Raw genomic sequence first — 20,864 nt, 5'->3', positions numbered from 1 at the left:
CCTGGGAAAGAGCAAAATCTTCCCGGTGAACCCCCAAGGGGAGAGGAGAGAAGCTGGAAGAACTACCATTGAAAGTGATCCAAACCATGTTCAGCTACCTGAGGATGCAAGTGCGCCACACCTGGGCGAGGCTCCATTTTCTGTCTGTTATAGGAGATAAAGAGGGACCTGCAAAGATGGGACTCACTCCCTCATCGTTAGTTGGAATGGAACAGGATGGTAAAAATGAACATACTGCCTAGATTACTGTTTGTATTCAGATTGTTCCTGACCTTCATCCCCAAATCCTTCTTCACCATGGTCGACAAGTTAATCATGGCCTTCTTCTGGGGAGCCATACCCCTGCCGAACCTCCTATTCTACCACTTGGCTGCAAACATGGAGGGTGAGGGGTTGGCTGAGAGAACCGGAGGCAGACTAGGTCCCAATGGGCGGACGGACACAAACACTAAAAACATGGAACCTGTTCAAATGCCATAGAGGCCCCCATCTGCTACAACCATAGGTTCACACCTTCACAGATAGACACCACATTTGGATGTGAAGGGAGGACAGAGGGAAACTAAGTGTAGAGGGTATGTATGTGGACAATAGACTGGTGACCCTGAGGGAACTCCGAGGGCCTCCAACTCCCGAAGAGAACAAGCAAGGAGGCAAAAACGTTCCCCAGAGACCCAGACACAAGGTAGAGCTGGACTGGTTAGGGGACAAGAAATGTGGTGACATCTATGGATGACTCAGAAAAGGTCAGGACACCACTGGATGACACCAAATGGAAATGGAAGGAGGAGCTGGGCATGAGAATGGGGGGGGGGGGGGGGGGGGGCGTGGAGATGTGGCGCTGCACAGGATCAACTCCACTTCCTCCTGTGCCGGGATAAGCCTGATGCAACTCAAGGTGGTTCACAGAGCACACCTCACTAAGACACACATGAGCAGGTTCTTCCCTGAAGGTGGGTAAGTGCAAGCTGTGTCAGGGCAGCCCTGCCAACCACACCCACGTGTTCTGGTCCTGCCCCAGACAGAGTTTTGGATGGTGTTTGCCAAGTCCATTTCCAGGGTTGTGGGGAGGGGGGGGGGTCAAGATGGAGCAGTGCCCATCTGTGGCAGTCTTTGGGCTGTCAAGAGCACCCAGAGCTCTGGACAGGGGAGGGGGGCAGATGCCCTGGCCTTTGCCTCACTGATCATCAGGGTGAAGACTTATGCTAGGTGGGAAATCAGCATGCACCACCCAAGGCCTCGGAGTGGCTCTGAGACCTGGCAGAGTTCCTGAAACTAGAGAAAATAACGTTCTCGATAAAGGGGGCATGAGGGGAGATTCCCCGACATGTGGAAGTTCACAAACCTCTGTTTGGTGGGCGAGGGTTGGTGTCCTGGCAGTAATTACAAATACGCAAAGTTTAAACATTAAAAAGCCCAATACAGATACTTTAAAAAAATGATACACACCAATGTAACTAATGTAAGGAAATGATAGTATTGGGCAGCACGGTGGCGCAGTGGGTTAGCCCTGCTGCCTCACGGCGCCGAGGTCCCAGGTTCGATCCCGGCTCTGGGTCACTGTCCGTGTGGAGTTTGGACATTCTCCCCGTGTTTGCGTGGGTTTCACCCCCACAACCCAAAGATGTGCAGGGTAGGTGGATTGACCACGCTAAATTGCCCCTTAATTGGAAAAATGAATTGGGTACTCTAAATTTTTTTTTAAATTTTTAAAATGATAGTATTGGGCCTGTCAGACGTGGTGGCAACTGGTGATATATGCATGGGTATTGTTATTGTTCTGGTTATTATTGTTTTTATATTGTCCTGAAAAGTGCAAATATTCCAATAAAATATGTTTCAAAAATAAAATAGTAAAACAAGCCAGATTTCAATATTGTGGGCCACTGGGATGAAGTAGGGTCACTCATGCAGCCCACTCACTAGCCCAGGTTTCCCATCACTGCTCGAGAGAGAATGCAGGGGAGATTTAGAAGAATGTTAAGAGAATGTTACCAGGGCCTGAAATTTGCAGGTATATGAGGAAAGATTGGATAGGCCACAGTTGTTTCCTTAGAATAGAGGAGGTAAGGGGGTGACCTAATTGGGGTAGACAGGAAAGACTAGTTTCCCCCAGCTGAGGGGTCAATTACCGAGGGGCATAGATATAAAGGTGATTGGTAGGAGGATTACAGGGTACATGAGATTTTCACCCCAGGGGCAGGTTCTGGAATTTACTGCCCAAGTTGGTGGTGGAAGCTGAAACACAACCCATTTAAAAAAAGGTACCTGGATCTGCATCTAAAGAGTTGTAACCTCGAAGGCAACAGACCAGGTGCTGGAACGTGGGATTAAAATTTTGAGCTAGCTTAGACGTGATGGGCTGAATGGCCTCTTTCTACACCACAACTTTACTATGATTTGAAGGAACCAGCTGAGGGAAACAAGCTGTATGATACAGGGGAGATTGCTGCTCCCAATTCACATTATGTTCATATGCCCAAAACGAAAATAGTATGAGAATTGCAAGAGCAAAAGTTTAAAAAAAAGATTAGTGAAAAGTAAACATGGGCACCTCAGACAAAAGGAGGGAGAAGTTAACCTGGGGATATGATGGGAAATTAGGGAGAAAATCCTCAGTAGAAGATACATAACGCATGCAAGAAATTGGGGAACCAAGGGTCTAATGAGTGAGGATTTCAAAGTAACAAGAACGATAATTGGGACAAAAAAGCCAACAAATTCCTTGGTTTTGAGGAGATGACTGCAGAGACGGTGGATTCACGATTTTTGATTTTCTACAACTCCCAAGATTTAAGGTAGAAAACAACTCCAATGTTGAAGGAAAGAAGAAGTGAGAGAAAACAGGGAACCATAGGCCAGTTAGCCTTACATCAAGTAGGAGAAATGTCAGAATCTATTAAGGAAGTGGTAACAGGGAACTTGGAAAATTGCATTATGCAAAATCAACTCATTTATGAAAGGGGAAATCATTGGTTTTGAGGATGTAACTGGCAGGGTAGTAAGGGGGAAAACCAGTGAATGCATTTCCAAAAAAGATACTGCGGAAGATCGGGGGAAATATATAGTACAAATTGAGGATTGGTTAATGGACAGAAAACATTTTTTCAGGATAAATAGATAGGAAGAAAATTTCTATGTTTACCTTTAGATCAAATGTTCACCTTTAGATCAAATGGGCTGCTGTATAAAGTAAAAAAGGTCTTGCTGTAATTGTTTGGCTTTGATGAGACTACATAGTGTAGAGCTTTGGTCTCCTTACCCAAATAGGAGGGTTTGGTGAAAGTTCATGAGATGAGGCACAGTAGAATTGTTTATAAATGGTCTATTTCTTTCTGGAGTGAAGAATGAATGAATGAATGAATGATGGTCTTACTGAAACAAACAAGATCCTGAGTGGGCAAAGTAGATGCCAAGAGTCCATTTGCCCCAAGTAGAGGGGCGAACTAGGCGATAAAAAGAGGTCCACCGTTCAAGACCGTGATGAAAATAATTTTGGCACACTTCACAAAAGGGTTTGTCAGAGGGTCGTGGATGCACACAGGTCAATAGATTTTTGGGTACTACTGGAATCCTAGGCAGGCAGGTAGAGTTATTTATAGAAGATTAAGCGTGAGCTTCTTGAATGGTGCAGCAGACTCAATGAACCACAAGGCCTACTCCTGCCCCTCTTAGATTGTGCCCTACATTAGATCTCAGGCAATTGCACCCAATTGTTATAAAAAAATGCACATTGCTGCAAAGGTAGAAATGAGTATTGCAAATAATTGCTTATTTACACATCAGCTACACTATCCATATAAATGACCAGGTTTCATCTCAGACTCTCTAAGGCAGGGTAGAGTCCTTGGAAATCAGCAATGTTAAAAGCACTTGTTGTCCAAACTCAGTAGGTTGACCTCGGAATCCTCCCTGGATTAGGCCTAGAAACACAGAAGTCTGATAAAACAAGCACTTTTCACTACATTTCTCCAAGGACATGTCTTGTTATGCTCTTGGCGCAGCATAAGCGGCTTCCTTGATGTGCACTCTGACAAAGGAGATAACTTCAACACATTTATTGTACTATTTACAATTCTCCTACTCAGGTTCTCCACTACTGTTAATCCTTCTATAGCTACTCAGACTGACAAACCAGTTTGCTACAATCCACATGGTGGGTGTGATATTGAATCAACCCTGTGTCTGTACTCACTGAGTGTCCCCACTGGAAAGAGGAAGATCATGTGTGCTGTGTCCTTTATATATGTGTTTGTATAATGCCCCCTTGTGGTAGTGTCATCTGTGTGTGTATCATGAATGCCCATTGGTCGTGTCCTATCTGTGTGTCACGTCTCTGGTGCTCCCTCTAGTGTCTATCTAGTATCTGTGTACTTACATTAACCCTTTGTGTATCTACAGTGATGCATATCACCACAGGACAAGGGCTGAATCCATGGCAACGAGGTGACGAGAGCCCAGTAACTTAAAAGGCGCTATTGTTCAGGCCACTTGTGATATACAGACTGAAACATTTTAGACTATTGATGGATTTTAAAGATGGACAGTTAGAACATCGAATTAAATATATTTGACTTCAACCCAAACCAATTAGGATTAAATTAGGGTGTAATTAGATGCCTGAAACCAGATATGACTCGGTATAACCGTGATGGATTTTTTGCCGTTTTCTCTTTTTTCGCTCTCTCTGGCTCTTCAGATCATTCTACATTCTTTTGGACTTACTATTCGTTATCTATCAACCTGTCCTTCATATTTCACTTTCCAACTCCAAGAAGTTATTTCGAGCTGTTTGCCTCAGCAAGTAAAATTTTATCTGGGAAAGTTCAATTGTCTACAAATTGCCTCTTTGTGAGCCATATGATGGCTGAACTTTAAAATGACTCAATTGTAATACAAATAAAACAATTCTTGTTTGCACCTGACAAGTTTTAACTCAAATTTCTACTGAGTTCCAGTAATCGCAAAGTGCTGCTGGTAATCGAATGGTTAAATCCTTCAGAGGGCAGCTAGGCAACAACTGATCGACTCTATCCTGGAGGTCGACAGAAAATATACCGAGACCCCGACCATAGAGCTTCTGGCGGAAAGTAAAAGGCTGCAAATGGACTTTAACCTGCTATCCACCAGGAAGGCAGTGTACCAACTCCACCAGACATGGGGTACCTTTTATGAACATGGCTCACCAGCTGAGAAAGAAGGCAACCACGAGGGAAATATCCCGGGTAAAAGATAGCAGAGGCAGATGGTAGCCAAACCAATAAGATCAACAAAGCTTTCAAGGCCTTCTAACAGGGGCTGTACACCTCCGAACCCCGCGACGGACATTCGGGGTGAAAGAAAAGAAAGAAAGAAAATCGCTTATTGTCACGAGTAGGCTTCAATGAAGTTACTGTGAAAAGCCCCGAGTCGCCACATTCCGGCACCTGTCCGGGGAGGCTGGTACGGGAATCGAACCATGCTGCTGGCCTGCTTGGTCTGCTTTAAAAGCCAGCGATTTAGCCTGGTGAGCTAAACCAGCCCCTGGTTCCTCGAGGGACTGGCCATGCCAGTCAGGAGGGATGATAGACGGAGGGAGCTGAAAGCACCAATAGGACTGGGAGAGGTCATGAAGAGCATCAGCCCCAAGCAGGCGGGGAAGGCGCCAGGACCCAAACAGTAGGTTTGGGCCAGACTTTTACAACAAATTCGTGCCAGCTCTCACGCCACACCTGCGGGAGATGTTTGCAGACTCCCGAGCAAGGGGCACTCTGCCTCCTACAGGAACACAGGCCACGATATTGTTGATATCCAAAAAAGGCAAAGACCCAATGGAATGTGGATCATACAGACCCATTTTGCTGCTCAATGTGGACGCGAAGATACTCGCAAAAGTCCTGGCCAAGAGACTGGAAAACTGCGTCCCAGAGGTGGTTGCAGTGGACTAGACGGGCTTTGTTAAGGATAGACAGCTAACTGCAAGCATCAGGTGGCTGCTGAATGTGATACTGACCCTATCCTGGGAGAGAGGTTTCCCTGGATGCAGAAAAGGCCTTCGACAGAGTCGAATGGAAGTAACCTCATTGAGGTACTACAGCAGTTTGGGCTAGGGACAGGGTTCAACTTATTGCCCAAGGTGAGCGTTTGGACCAACACCACCAGCTCCGAATACTTCCAGTTGCACAGAGGCACAAGGCAGGAATGCCCACTGTCCCCACTCTTCTTCGCCTTGGCAAATGAGTCATTGGCGATTGTGCTGCGAGAGGCTGGAGGGGAATCTGAAGAGGAGGCAAAGAGGACAGAGTCTCACTCTATACGGATTACCTGCTCCTCTACATCTCAGACCTGCAAAATGGCACGAAAGAAATCACAAAACCCCGAGGAGAATTTGGAGCCGTCACGGGTGACATAAGCAAAGTTTTCCTGGTGAACCAGAGAAGGGGAGGGGCAGAGCTGGAGAGTCTACTAAAATAGCCCAAAACAAATCCCACCGGGGGATCCAGATAGCCTATGCTGAGCCTATGACTGGACATGGATCCACAAGTGGAGGAAGTTAGAAGGACCTAGAGATGGGATGCACTCCAGCTCTCCCTGGCAGGGAGGGTGCAGTCAATCAAGATGAATGTGCTACACAGGTTCCTGTTCAGATCTATACCGATCTACATCCCCAAGATCTTTCTCCAAGCAATAGACAAAATGATTATGGCGTTGCGGGGGGGGGGGGGGGGGGGGGGGGCAGGGTGGAGAAGAAAGAACCCAAGAATTCCCAAAACAACATCATCAAAGGAGAAGCAGCATGGGAGATCTACCCTTTCCAAACTTGCAATGCCACCACTGGACAACCACGGCAGAGTGCGCGAAGGGATGGTCAATACCATCACTGGATAACCACTGCCAAGTGCGCGAAGGGATGGTCAATACCATCACTGGATAACCACGGCCGAGTGCGCGAAGGGATGGTCAATACCATCACTGGACAACCACGGCAGAGTGCGCGAAGGGATGGTCAATACCATCACTGGATAACCACGGCCGAGTGCGCGAAGGGATGGTCAATACCATCACTGGACAACCACGGCCGAGTGCGCGAAGGGATGGGTGAAGGAACCAAACATGGAATGGGTAGGGCAGAGGAGTCCTCCTGCACAGGAACGACTCGTCGGGCCTTCGCCAGGATAGCATTCCCATCCCCACCAGCAAAACACTCAACCAGCCCAGTGGGAGTAGCAACACTGAAAACGTGGATACAGATGAGGCAGCATTTCGGTCTGACCGAAGTGTCCACAATGGCCCCCATTTACTGCAACCACAGGTTTCCACCAGCCATGCTAGACGCCACCTTTAAGATGTGGAGACAGGACTGGGAGTTGGGTGGGGAAGACACGGACGTTTAGGGAATTTTACTCGGGGGACAGATGAGCAACCCTCGAGGAGCTGACGGAGTGGAATTACCGAACAGACAGGAACTCCGACATCTGCAATCCAAAACTTTTTCCGAAAGGAGATGACAAAGTCTCCAAGGGCACCGAGAGACACAATGTTGGAGGATTTACTGGACACAGACAGTCTGGGAAAGGGGAACTGCGGAGAAAGGACGCGCTCCCTGTGGGATGAAACAAGGGGAAACGGTATGGAAACAGGATGGGGATGGAGCAAAGCACTGAGCAGGCCAACTCCACCACATGTTCTGGGCATGCCCCAGATATATTGGGTTAGGAGGAAATATCCAAGGTTGTGGAGGTGAGGGTGGAGCCGTGCACAAGAACAGCAGTCTTCAGAGTATCGGACCAACATGAACTTCATATGGGGAAAAGGGCTGATGCCCTTACCTTTGCTTCCCTAATCGCACGCCAGATAATCCTGCTTGGCTGGCAATCAGCACACAACCCATAGCTGCAGACTGACTGTCAAACCTATCAGAATTTCTCCACCTGGAGAAAATCAAGTACACCATCCAAGGGTCTGAAGATGGCTTCCACATAGCATGGGGGCCATTCACCAACCTGTTCGAATCCAGCAACTGATAGAGCCAGGGGGAGGGAAAGTGACCAGAAGAAACACCAAGGGGAGGCCACATGAAAAAGAACCCTCAAAAAGCAAGCCAACAACAGGATCAGCAGAGCAGAAAAGGGAGGAGAGGCCAAGTAACTCTGAGAGGGTAGGGAGAGGAGGGCACTGCCCACAGACAAACAACAAACAACTGCCCATGGTTAAGTAAAGGACCTTTGATAAGACCCGAAAACAGCAGAAGGGGGGGGGGAAGAGATATAACATGTAAACTGTAGCCGTCTCATTTATCTTTTAAGATAACTGAAAGCATACTGGTGTTTTCCATGGAGCACCACTGCTATTCCCCCTCCAATGGCAGTGTGTGGGGGTTGAACGGAAAGAACGTACACACTGGTTCTGTACCAAATTGGCAGTGCATGGTGAGCACCACAATTTAGCTTTTCTGGGCTACAGAGGGAACATTACCCACAACCCATCACTGGAAGTTTATAAAAGGCAGTTGAGATGTCAGAGTCAGGCTTAGGGTGACTCTCCCCTCACCAGGCTGGAATAACCTGGTGTGACTGACCTTGAGCAAAGTTACAGAACCGGATCCTATAAATCACGTGTTTTCAAAGACAGAGGAAAATGGAAAGAATAAAACTCTTCCTCGAGTTGCAAAACTTAAACCTTCATTGTTCACAAAATGTCAAGCTTCATCACCACTCAAGGAATAAGCCTCGTTTCCAGGACTATTTTCCAGGATTTTCTTGTTTTGGTTTAGAAAATATTTTATTGAAGCGTTTGTAATTTTCACATTTTACAGTTTAACAGTTTAACATTCCTTAAACAGCCGCGGTGCTGAGGCACGTGAAAAACGGAAAACAATGTTTCCTATTACCCCCGCCCCATTTCCTAATTACCCCTGTACTAAGTTCCCGGTCCTTGTCTTACACAACCGTGCCTCTCATTTTCCTCCTCCCCCGCCCCCGTTACTGCCGATGTTCAATCTTCCTTGAACATAGGACACAGAACATAGAAAAATACAGTGCAGATGGAATCTGCACCAGCCCACTTAAGCCCTCACTTCCACCCTATCCCCGTAACCCAATAACCCCTCCTAACCTTTTTGTTCACCAAGGGCAATTTGTCATGACCAACCCACCTAACCTGCACGTCTTTGGACGGTGGGAGGAAACCGGAGCAAACCCACGCAGAGACGGGGAGAACGTGCAGACACCGCAGAACCTGGGACCCTGGTGCTGTGAAGCCACAGTGCTATCCCCTTGTGCTACTGTGCTGCCCGTGAAGAAGTCAATGAACTTCTGAATTGACCTTCTCAAGGCGAACTCAATCTTTTCCCACCTGAGAAACCCTGCTATGCTGCTGACCCTGACTTTGAGGGGTTCCAAGCCTCTCCATCCCAGCAAAATCTGTCTCTGGGCCACCAGGGAGGAGAAGACCAGAACATTGGACTTCCCCACCCCCTCTCATCCTCCCATCCAGGACCTCTGACATGACATCCACAAATCCCTGTCAGAATCCCCTCAACTTCAGACACGCCCAGACTAATGGACATGATTCACCAGGCTTCCCCCACAGCGTCCATACATAGCCTCCACTTTCTCAAAAAACCTGCTCATCCAGGCTACCATCATGTGGGCCCTTTGAACCACCTTGAACTGGGTCAGGCTAAGTCTGGCACACGACAAGGATTTATTAACTCTCTTCAAAGCCTTTTCCCATAATTCGATTTCCAACTCTCCTCCCAGCTCCTCTTCCCATTTCTTCTTCACCCAGATAGGGCCCCTTCCCACTCCATCAACTCCTTTTTTGGCATTCCCTTATCCTGCAGTCCCCTCAGGGGGAGGTGAGGAAAGCTTGGAACCTGCCTCCGGACAAAGTCCTGTACCTGTAGGTACCGAAACCCTTTCCCACCCGGCAACTCCTCCTCTAATGCCTCCAGACTCGGGAAACCCTCCTGAATGAAGAGATCCCCAAATCTCTCAATCCCTGCCAGCTTCCACCTCCTAAAGTCCCCATCCTGCTGCCCCCACCCCCGCTGGAGCGAACCAGTGATTGGCACAGACCGGTGAGCACACTTGTCATGATATGCAAACTTGCAACCAATGAACACTCCGAATAGGACACAACCAATGGGCAGTCAGGACACTCAGGTGGCATCACCACAAGGGGGCATGACATAAACACTATAAAAGGGATGAGACACTTAGAGAGTTAGACAGGGTTGATCAGCAGCATCACACCCCAGCACGTGGCTTAGAGCAAGCTGGTACAGTTAGACTGAGTTACTACAGTTAGATTAGGAGAGTCGAACTCATTTGAGAACTGTGTTAATAGTTCAATAAACATGGTGAACTCATTTCAGAGTCTGGAGCATCCTTTAGTTAAGACTGCATCAAGTAGCAGCCTGTGTTATCTGAAGCAGCATAACACAACAACACTGACAACCCCTCCAATCTCATGTGCTGTCTCCATTGTCCCCACACCCTTAGGGCTTCCACGACCACTGGGCTTGTGGAGTACCAAGCTGGCGAGAATGGCAACGGCCATCAATAAAGCCTCCAAACTCTTACCCTTAGAAGATGCTGCCTTACTCAGCTGTGATTTTCTTACCCTTATGGGTGCTAATCTTGCGCATCTCAGGTGCAGCCAGAAAACATAGGGGGCCCTCGAGAGGTAACTCCAATCTTACTGCGCTGCCATGAACAGTTGGGCCCCATCAATGGGCTACTGGGTAAAGTGAGCCCATTTGAATGCAGGGAGTCAGTCCAAGCTTTTACACTCCATTAATCAATTAAAATCTCTGCAGTGGGAAACAGATCCCCAACCCAACCAACACCTGACTAAGAGCAGAAAAGGAGAGACGAATAGCTATGCTGGTTTACTGATATAATAAAAACCTAATGTTGCCCCAATTGATTAACTTACAAACATAGAAGGAAGGTAAGAGGATGCATGGAAAGCAACTCAAGATGTTTACATTCAACATTGCAGAGTCCAGGAAGCAACCATATGAGGAAAAAAAACCCCAAATACCTGACAATACTGAAGTACGCGGCAACTGGGGTAGAGGGCACAAGATATTCAGATGGTGTCCTGAAGATACATTCTTTGCCTTCGCCACTGATGGCAAGTTACTCTCCTTTGCCTGCTGTGTCAGGAATACAGAAAACAGGTTCAGACTGGCACAGTGTCAATCATCCAATGGGAGTTATATCAGTGAAGGAGCACAACGGGAAACAGATTCTCAGTCTAACTGACATTTAGTGTGTGGAAATGAAACAATCTGATTGGCTAAAAACGAGCTGGAGACAGCCAGCCAATCAACCATATAACCTGGGCTAATACTCCTGAAACAGGCTTGGATTTTTAAAGGAGCAGTGTCCATCTGGAAAAAAATATGTTTACTAAATGCCCATTATTTATTTGCCAACACACAACAGGTGATTGAGATGTATTTCTTCCAATCACTTAGGTGCAACATCTTACTGAACCTTTTGCTTCCTTGCATCCTCAGCGAGAGATTTGCCAAAAAACCTTTTCAATGAAAACAGTGCCCCTTTAAGATAGTCTGGGGTAGAAACTGTTTTCTCCTCTCCCCAATTGATTATTTTAACAAGGAACCTTTACAGAAAATTCTCCTATTTCACAAAATGGCTTTATATCATTATATGTCCAGTATTGTCTTTTTATAAAGTGCTCACTGGCCCATGTACAAAGTTGAACTTCAGTCTCATTGTGGATGCAATCCAAGAGTAGTATCAGTTGTCAAATGCATTATGCTACCTAAGTTTAGCAATAGAGGACAAATAAAAATGACATTTGCTTGTTTTCTTGCTTGCAATGTCATCATAACAAAATTATTCCAAGCTGTTCCCAAAAACAAGGCCAAAAACCCTTTATAACTCACCCTAACTTCTCAAAGGTTGAACTATTTTGTTTTTAAAGCAAGGCCATGGAACAAATTATCTTCCCTTTCTCCATTTCAGTCTCAAATTTCTTACTCTTTTCACCAATGTCTTATCCCCAGTTGATAGATTCAGGGGAAGTCAAACTATCTGCATTGGGGTGTTTGCCCCATTCTAGCCCATTGAGTCTATTTTGATCACAGAGCAAAGTACATGCACTTAAGGCTAATTATTGGCATTCAGCAGGCTGACAGGGTGAGCTTTCATAGAATTGGTCCCTTTTTTGACCTTGGCTTGCATGTTCATCAGACAATCATATGTGACTGGCATTGGATATGGACACATCCATGCCATCGTTCTTCCAGTCTTCGGATTATGGCACTAGCCATGTGTGGGCAAGAAACAGAAATGGTATCAGCAGAATCAAACGTTTGTTGACTTTCCTGGACGATGGCACATTTCCTGATCACTGGATTGTATGATCTTTAACCCTCAAGGTCAATTCAATGGACCTATATGTGATTGCACATTGTAACCTTTCATTTTGCTGCTGCGGTGGATGTACAATACCACCAACCCTCTGGGGTATTTTAGAATTGGTTTGCCACAGTGGTTCTGTAATATAAACAAGGCATCAGCATTTTAAAGGGGAACAGTATTTAACTAAAAAGTCATCCAAATGTGAGATGTACGTGCTCGGGCTGACAACGTTTGTTGACTCCAAGGGTGGACAGATTGGATTGGATTTGTTTATTGTCACGTGTACCGAGGTACAGTGAAAAGTATTTTTCTGCGTGAAGCCCAAACAGATCATTAAGTACATGGGAAGAAAAGGGAATAAAAGAAAATACATAATAGGGCAACACAAGGTATACAATGTAACTAGATAACACCGGCATCGGATGAAGCATACAGGGGTGTAGTGTTAATGAGGTCAGTCCATAAGAGGGTCATTTAGGAGTCTGGTAACAGCGGGGAAGAAGCTGTTTTTGAGTCTGTTCGTGCGTATTTTTAGACTTCTGTATCTCCTGCTCGATGGAAGAAGTTGGAAGAGTGAGTAAGCCGGGTGGGAGGGGTCTTTGATTATGCTGCCCGCTTTCCCCAGGCAGCGGAAGGTATAGATGGAGTCAATGGATGGGAGGCGGGTTCGTGTGATGGACTGGACGTTGTTCACGACTCTCTGAAGTTCCTTGTGGTCCTGGGCCGAACAGTTGCTATACCAGGCTGTGGTGCAGCCAGATAGGATGCTTTCTATGGTGCATCTGTAAAAGTTGGTAAGGATTGATGTGGACATGCCGAATTTCCTTAGTTTCCTGAGGAAGTATAGGCGCTGTTGTGCTTTCTTGGTGGTAGCATCAACAGGGTGGATCAGGACAGATTTTTGGAGATGGGAATTTGAAACTGCTAACCATCTCCACCTCAGCCCCGTTGATGCTGACAGGGGTGTGTACAGTACTTTGCTTCCTGAAGTCAATGACCAGCTCTTTAGTTTTGCTGGCATTGAGGGAGAGATTGTTGTCGCTGCACCACTCCACTAGGTTCTCTGGGCTCCCCACACCGGGTGGGAGAATCGCGGGAGGGCCGCTCTGGCACCCCCGCGATTTTCCCACCCCCCTCAAAATGGCGTGTCACGTTTTGCGACACGCCGCTCGGAGAATCGCCGCTCACCATTTTTCCAGGCGACCGGCGAGTCTCCGACCCGGATGGGCCGAGCGGCCTGACGACCCCGATGGGTTCACGCCGGCGGCAACCACACCTGGTCGCTGCCGGCGTGAACAGCGCGCGACAGGTAAGTGTGGGGCCTGTGGGGGGCGGAGAGGGGATCGAGCACCACGGGCGTGCTCAGGAGGTGACTGGGCCGCGATCGGTGCCCACCGATCGTCGGGCCAGCGTCTGTAAACGAAGCACACTTTCCCCTCCGCCGCCCTGCAAGATCAAGCTGCCAGGTCTTGTGGGGCAGCGGAGGGGAAGACGGCAACTGCGCATGCGCGGGTTGGAGCCGGCCAACCTGCGCATGTGCGGCTGACGTCACTTAGGCGCCGCCGGCCGTGTCATTCTCGGCGCGCCACTTTGACGCAAGCGTCAAGGCCCGGTGGCCGAGATTCCCGCAACGATGGGGGGAGAGTAGGGGGCGAGGAGCGGCCTCCGACGCCGGAGTGAAACACTCCGGATTTCACTCCGGCGTCGGCCGTTGTGGAGAATTTCTCCCTCTATCTCCCTCCTGTATTCTGACTCATCGTTATTCGAGATCTGGCCCACTATGATCATATCGTCAGAAAACTTGTAGATGGAGTTGGAACCAAATTTTGCCACGCAGTCGTGTGTGTACAGGGAGTAGCATAGGGGGCTAAGTACGCAGCCTTGCGGGGCACCGATATTGAGGACTATTGTGGAGGAGGTGTTGTTGTTCATTCTTACTGATTGTGGTCTGTTGGCCAGAAAATGGAGGATCCAGTTGCAGAGTGGGGAGCCAAGTCCCAGGTTTTGGAGCTTTGATATGAGCTTGGCTGGGATTATGGTGTTGAAGGCGGAGCTGTAGTCAATAAATAGGAGTCTTATGTAGAAGTCCTTGTTGTCGAGATGCTCTAGGGATGAGTGTAGGGCCAGGAAATGACGTCTGCTGTGGACCGGTTGCTATGGTATGCGAATTGCAGTGGATCAAGGCGTTCTGGGAGTATGGAGGTGATGCGCTTCATGATCAACCTCTCGAAGCACTTCATTACGACTGAAGTCAGGGAAACCGGATGGCAGTCATTGAGGCATGTTGCCTGGTTCTTCTTTGGCACTGGTATGATGGTGGTCTTCTTGAAGCAGGTGGTGACCTCGGAGTGTAGTAGGGACAGGTTAAAGATGTCCACAAACACTTCTGCCAGCTGGTCTGCGCAGGCTCTGAGTGCACGACCAGGGATCCCATCTGGGCCCGTCGCCTTCCGAGGGTTCACTTTCAGGAAGGCCGATCTGACTTCGGAAGCTGTGATGGTGGGTATGGGTGAGTTATGGGCTGCTGGGGCACTCAACAGCGAATTGTTGGTTACCTGCTCAAACCGAGCATAGAATGCATTGAGTTCATCGGGGAGGGGTGCGCAGCTGCCAGAGATACTGCTCGGCTTCGCTTTGTAGCCCGTTGTTTAGTCCTTGCCACAACTGCCGAGAGTCTGTGACTCTAGCTTGATTTGATATTCTCTCTTGGCATCTCGGATGGCTTTGCAGAGGTCGTACCTGGATTTCTTGTATAGGTCAGGGTCGTCTGACCTGAACGCCTCAGATCTGTCCTTCAGTAGGGAGTCAATCTCGTGATTGAGCCATGGTTTCAGGTTGGGGAACATACGTACTGCTTTCTTTGGCACGCAGTCGTCCACACATTTGCTGATGAAGTCTGTGGCGGTGGTGGCATACTCATTTAAGTTGGGCAGAGAGCATTGGCAAAGATGACTGGCAGTAACAGTGCCTGGAAAAATAAACAGGAGCATTGTAACCTTCTTGGTGGGAGGGCTGAGTTGTGTAAAGGACAATTAAAGCTTTATGAGATGGACTATTGAACAAATCTGAACCCTAATCTGTCCTAAAGAGGTGTCCTGCTTCTGTATTGCTGAAAAAGGAGACTTGCTGTCAAAGCTTTTTGTATTCATCAGGGCAAGAACGTCAAGAATGCTCAAACTGGGACTCCTGGTGGCAGGGATATGCTGAGCAGTCGCATGAAAGGTGGCTCTCCCCATGAGACTCCAATCTAGGTACTTTTGACCCGGAAATCGGTCACTAAGCAAACAAACCCCCTCCCCCATCTCCCCCCTCACCCTGAAACATAAAGCACCTGAAGAAATGTCCTCAAACCAGCAAAGAAGCCGAAAGGACACCAAAAACAGTGAGAGCCAGGAGAGGAAGGCTGAGACCATAGACATGAGGAGTGAGTGAGAGCAGGACATGCAGATCAAGCAGAGTCACTGACCCAACTGCCGGCCCTCCCAGAGCACCTGATATGAGAAATCCTAAAACTTAGGGACTCCATTAAGGAGGACCTCATGGCAACGGTGAAGACAGCAGTAGCAGACACCTTGGCCCCCCCTTCAAGGAGGTGCTGGAGCGGACGGAACAGCAGCTAGCGACACAAGAGGCAACAGTGCGGGAACTAGAGAAGGCGACCCACAGATCAGAGTGATCAGGCCACCTCATTCGAAGCAGAGGCAGCTCAAAGGCAAGGTGGAAGACCAGGAAAACAGGTCTTGCCGTCAGACCCTTAGGATTGTTGGGCTGCTGGTCAGGGGTAGAACATTTCCCCTAGCTCCCGGGGGTGGACAGGGCCCACAGGAAACTCCAGCAGAGGTCCAAGGCAGGGGAACCACCACAAGCGATTGTTGTCAAGCTCCACTGATTCCAGGACAAGGAATGAACCTTGAACTGGGCAAGGGACACGCAATCCTGCAAACGGGAAGGGCAAACAATCCGTATTTATCAAGACATTGGGGATAATCTGGCTGAGCGCCGAGCCGAGTTCAATGGAGCCAAAGATGCTCTATTTAGGAGCAAGGTACAATTCAGGATGCTGTATGCAGCAAGACCTTCGGTGACCTATAAAAATAGAGAACACTATTTCACCACACCGGGAGAGGCAGAGGTGTTTGCCTGCAAGAATGGGCTGGGAAAACAGCAACAGGACTGGACACACATGGACTTTTGACGAAGATAATGTTCCTTCATTTACCAACAACAGTAGGTCCAGACCCCCTCTGTGATGGGGGGTGGGGGTGGGGGGGAAACAAAAGGGCACCATACAAGGAGGAAGGGGAGGGTAGAGAACAGAACTGGTGGGGGAGTCGCTCCCGGGGGGGAAACACCATGCTGGTGAACATGCTGGTACAGGGAAGTAAGTAGAAGGGGGGGGGGGGGGGGGGGGGGGCCTAGGCGCAACTCCTGAGAGGGAGGGAGTACCTGGCAGAGGGGGGGGGGGGGGAGGTACGCAACACTAGGTCAAGGGGAAGGGGGGAAGGACAGGAGGGAGGGAGGAAAGGAGGAACGATAGGAGGGAGAAACCCGCAGGGGCATGGGAAGGGGGGCCAGTGGGGGTGGCGAGGCTCAAGGGGGGATCGGGGTCTAGGTGGGGGGAGGGGAAGGGGGAGGATAGAATGCTGGTTACAACAGATCGCACATGAAGGCAACAGGAACAAAGAAGTCAATGCCAGCCATCCTGGATGGCACCCAAACAAAGGGAAACCCAGGAGTCCAAGGGCCACATCCACATGGTGAATATGGCTGACCCTGCAGGAGGGTGAGGGGGGGGGGACAGAAACCCCATCAGGATAGTCACCTGGAATGTCAGGGGACTCAACGGCCCAATGAAAAGATCCAGAGTCTTCGCCCACTTGAAAAGCATGAGGGACGATATAGGCTCCCCCAAGAGGGAGAAGGGCCGACTGAGTGTAAGAAAGAGCTGGGCAGGAAAACCTACCAAGTGTGTTACGGGACGAGGGCTGGGTAGGTTGGCCATACTGTACGGGACGGACCTGGGGGTTGGTATGTAAGCGTCAGCAGCATCCTGGTTGAGGCACCGGTGGTACTTGTGAATATATATGCCCTGACCTGGGACGGCATAGACTTTATCAAAAAGACCATGACAGAAATCCCCGACCTAGACTCCCACCAAATCATCATGGGGGGAGTGTTCAACTGTGCAAAGGATCCACGGACGGACAAATCCAGCCCTAAAGCGGGTTTACAATCGGCCATGGCGAGAGAACTGAGCGCCTTTATGGAGCAGATGGAGCGGGGGGTGGGGGGGGGGGGGGGGGGGGGGGGGGGGGTGGTTGGGCCCAGGGAGGTTCACACACCCGAGGGAGAGGGAGTTTTCCTTTTTTCCCCAGGTCCACAAAGTCTACACCCGAACTGATTTGTTCATAGTGGGAAAATCGGTGTTTCCAGGGGTGATAGGGGCGGAATACTCTGCAATAGTCATCTCCGACCATGGTCCACACCATGCGGATGTGAGATTGGAGATGGGCCAGACCCAATACCCTCCATGGAGGCTGGACACAGCCCTTCTCGTCACCAAGGCATTCCGTGAGGAAATGTGACATGCCTATGCTTCAACCAGGATGGGGAGGTCTCACAGTCCGCTTTCTGGAAGGCACTGAAGGCAGTGATAAAGGGGGAAATAATAATGTACAGGGCACTCACGCACAGGAAGGAGAGGATGGCTAGGCGGCAGCTGGTCAATATTGGAGGTGGGCCGGCGGTACTCCACGGTCCTGAGAGTGGAAATACTGGCAGAGAGGAAGAAATTACAAATGGAGTTTGACCTGCCCTCCTTCACTTGGAAAGTAGTGAACCAGCTCCACCAGACACAGGGGACCTTTTCTGAGCATGCGGACAATGCCAGTTGCCTACTGGCACATCAGCTGAGAAAGCAGGCAGCCATGAGGGAAATAGCACAGGTAAAGGACGGGAGAGGCAAGCTGGTCGCAGCGCCACACAAGATCAATGGGGCCTTTGTGACTTACTGTCAAGATCTGTACACCACCGAGCCCCCTGAGGGGGACTCGAACATTCAACGGTTCCTCAACGGGCTGGACGTGCCAGTCATGGGGGAGGGAAAGAAGCAGGCACTGGAAGCAGCACGAGAACTGGGGAAAGTCATAGAGTGTATCCACTCCCTGCAGTCTGGGAAGACACCAGGGCTGAACAGATTCCTGGTAGACCTCTGTGAAACATTTGTGACAGCACTGGACCCGAACCTGCGGGCAATGTTCAATGACTCAATATTGAGAGGAACCCTGCCACCCATGCTGGCTCAGGCCTCGATATCACTGATTCCTAAAAAGGACAAAGACCTGACAGACCCATCTCACTCCTAAACACCCTGGCAAGGCGACTGGAGAGTTGTGTGCCAGAGGTAGTCACGGAAAATCAGACAGAAGACCTGCAGAACGTGATCATGACCCCTCCCGGGGAGGAAACACCAGAAGTGATCATCTCCTTGGATGCAGAGAATGCCTTCGACAGTCGAATAAAGGTACCTCATGGAGGTACTGGAACGGTTTGGGTTTGGGCTAAGGTTCACCTCGCGGGTGAAACTACTGTACAGTGCTTCCCTGGTGATCAAACAGACAAATGCCACCAGTTCTGAATACTTCTGGCTGCACAGAGGCATGAGGCAAGAATGCCTCTTATCTCCGCTGCTATTTACCCTGGCAATTGAGCCACTGGGGGGGGGGGGGGGGGGGGGGGTGGGGGGACCAGAACTGAGGAAGCTGCCGATCAAATTGGCCCAAGCCAAATTCCGATACCTTGGGAACCAAATAGCCCTCAGCTGAACACAGATCTGTCATAATATCCACTTATGTGTATAATGAGATGCAGACAAGCAGTGATTGACACACAGGATAACCCATGAACATGCACGACACAGAACAACCAATCACCAGACAGGACACCACCACTAGAAAGCCCACAGGGCATTAAGACTCTCCCTCTCTCACAGGACACGGCTACTGAGATAGAGTACACAAGCCAGTGAGCATCATCTCCATGTGGTAGAGAGCTAGTCTGGTCAAGCCAGTAGGAGGTTATCAGTTAGATTAATAGAGTGTCAACCCACAGCAGATTATGTACAGCAATCAGCAAGTTCAATAAAACAGCATTGGACCATCTCCTGTGTCGGAAGCCTGTTTCTAGTTTCACTGCATACAGTTGCAGTCAACATTGAACTAACCCACTTAACACATCAGGATCCACAAGTGGAACCTGTCGAGTCTAGTGGAAGTGGTAAAGAGAGACCAGCAGAGGTGGAACTTGCTCCCACTCTCCCTGGTGGGTGTTATATTACTTGGAAGTAATATATGTTACTCATATATTTATGCTGAGTTAAACTTGTGAGTTCTTTTCTTCAATACTTTTAATAGTAGACAAATGAAACAAGATTGAATTAGAGTAACAATGAATATAATACTCTACACTCTGAGCTTACTACACTTCTGTTCTCTAGCTACAACACACACGAAGAGAGCGGGAAAACAGCTTGAGCTTGTTATATACTCCCTGTTAGAGTTGCCCTCTAGTGATCATCTGACTGTACTGACTGCACATTAACCATTCATGTATTCACATATACAAATATCACTAAATCCCCTTTTTTGGTATTACGTATTTTCTATATGCTGTAAAGAGAATTGTACACAATGAAACAATGCAGTTTGTCATGCTTTATACAGAGGTCATGAATCAATCAGTTCAATGTTCATAAGTTTAAACAATTTGGTTTACGTCATTGTCTGCTTCATCTTCTCAGTTGACTCGGAGTGGTTGATATTTTAATGTCCTTCTGATCAACTGTTATAACCTGCCTGCTTACCACTGGCTGGGGATTAATGACAATCCCACAATCCTTTGGGAGTATGAGCTTCCCCAATGAGGGGGGCAGAGAAATCATTAGTAGACTCCCTGCATAAATAAAGCTGGCCAGTTTGGAACCGGCCAGAGGAGAGTGAGCGGCAAGGGAGTTGCTGCTGCTGCTGCTGTTGTATATATATATATATGTGTTATTGTATATATATGTTATTGTAAATAAATGTTATTTCTTTCTATCCTTCAACTCGTGCTGGATTCTTTGTGGCCCTCACAAAACTGGCGACAAGGGTTAAAGTGAATAGCTTTCTACGCTGCTGAAGCCACCTCCCCGGATTTTTGTTGGATACAGGTTGGAAGTTGTTTTCTATTACACCATGCCTCTGTATGGACGTTTGGATGTTTTTGATGCTGCGCTGGAAAGCTGGAACCAGTACGCACAAAGGATGCGTTACTATTTCCGGGCAAACAACATCACCGAAAACGAGTGCCAGGTGGTCATATTGCTCACCGCCTGTGGCCCGCATATGTTTGGGGTGATTAGGAGCCTTAAGTACCCAATTGTGCCGGACACCAAAACGTTTGATGAACTTATTAACTTAGTGGGGCAACATTTTAACCCAACCCCGT

At 48.5% G+C, this 20,864-nt stretch overlaps 1 protein-coding gene across 6 annotated transcripts in view; it reads right to left on the bottom strand.

Moving 5' to 3' along the window:
* rubcnl (rubicon like autophagy enhancer) overlaps positions 1 to 20,864 on the bottom strand; it is a 143,442-nt gene that overhangs the window by 57,156 nt on the left and 65,422 nt on the right. For 5 of the 6 annotated variants that reach the window (XM_038802655.1, XM_038802659.1, XM_038802656.1 and 2 more), the window contains one exon: positions 11,029 to 11,143. In XM_038802655.1, coding sequence (XP_038658583.1) covers positions 11,029 to 11,143 — 115 coding nt within the window. Of the gene's footprint in view, positions 1 to 11,028; positions 11,144 to 11,902; positions 12,004 to 20,864 lie in introns of those variants that run through there. The other variant, XM_038802660.1, reaches the window with a different exon arrangement.

The sequence above is a fragment of the Scyliorhinus canicula genome, chromosome 7, assembly GCF_902713615.1.
Source record: "Scyliorhinus canicula chromosome 7, sScyCan1.1, whole genome shotgun sequence".
NCBI classification, from domain to species: Eukaryota; Metazoa; Chordata; class Chondrichthyes; order Carcharhiniformes; family Scyliorhinidae; genus Scyliorhinus; species Scyliorhinus canicula.
The sequence above is the reverse complement of the archived record's forward strand: the minus strand, read 5'-3'. Positions and strand labels throughout refer to the sequence as shown.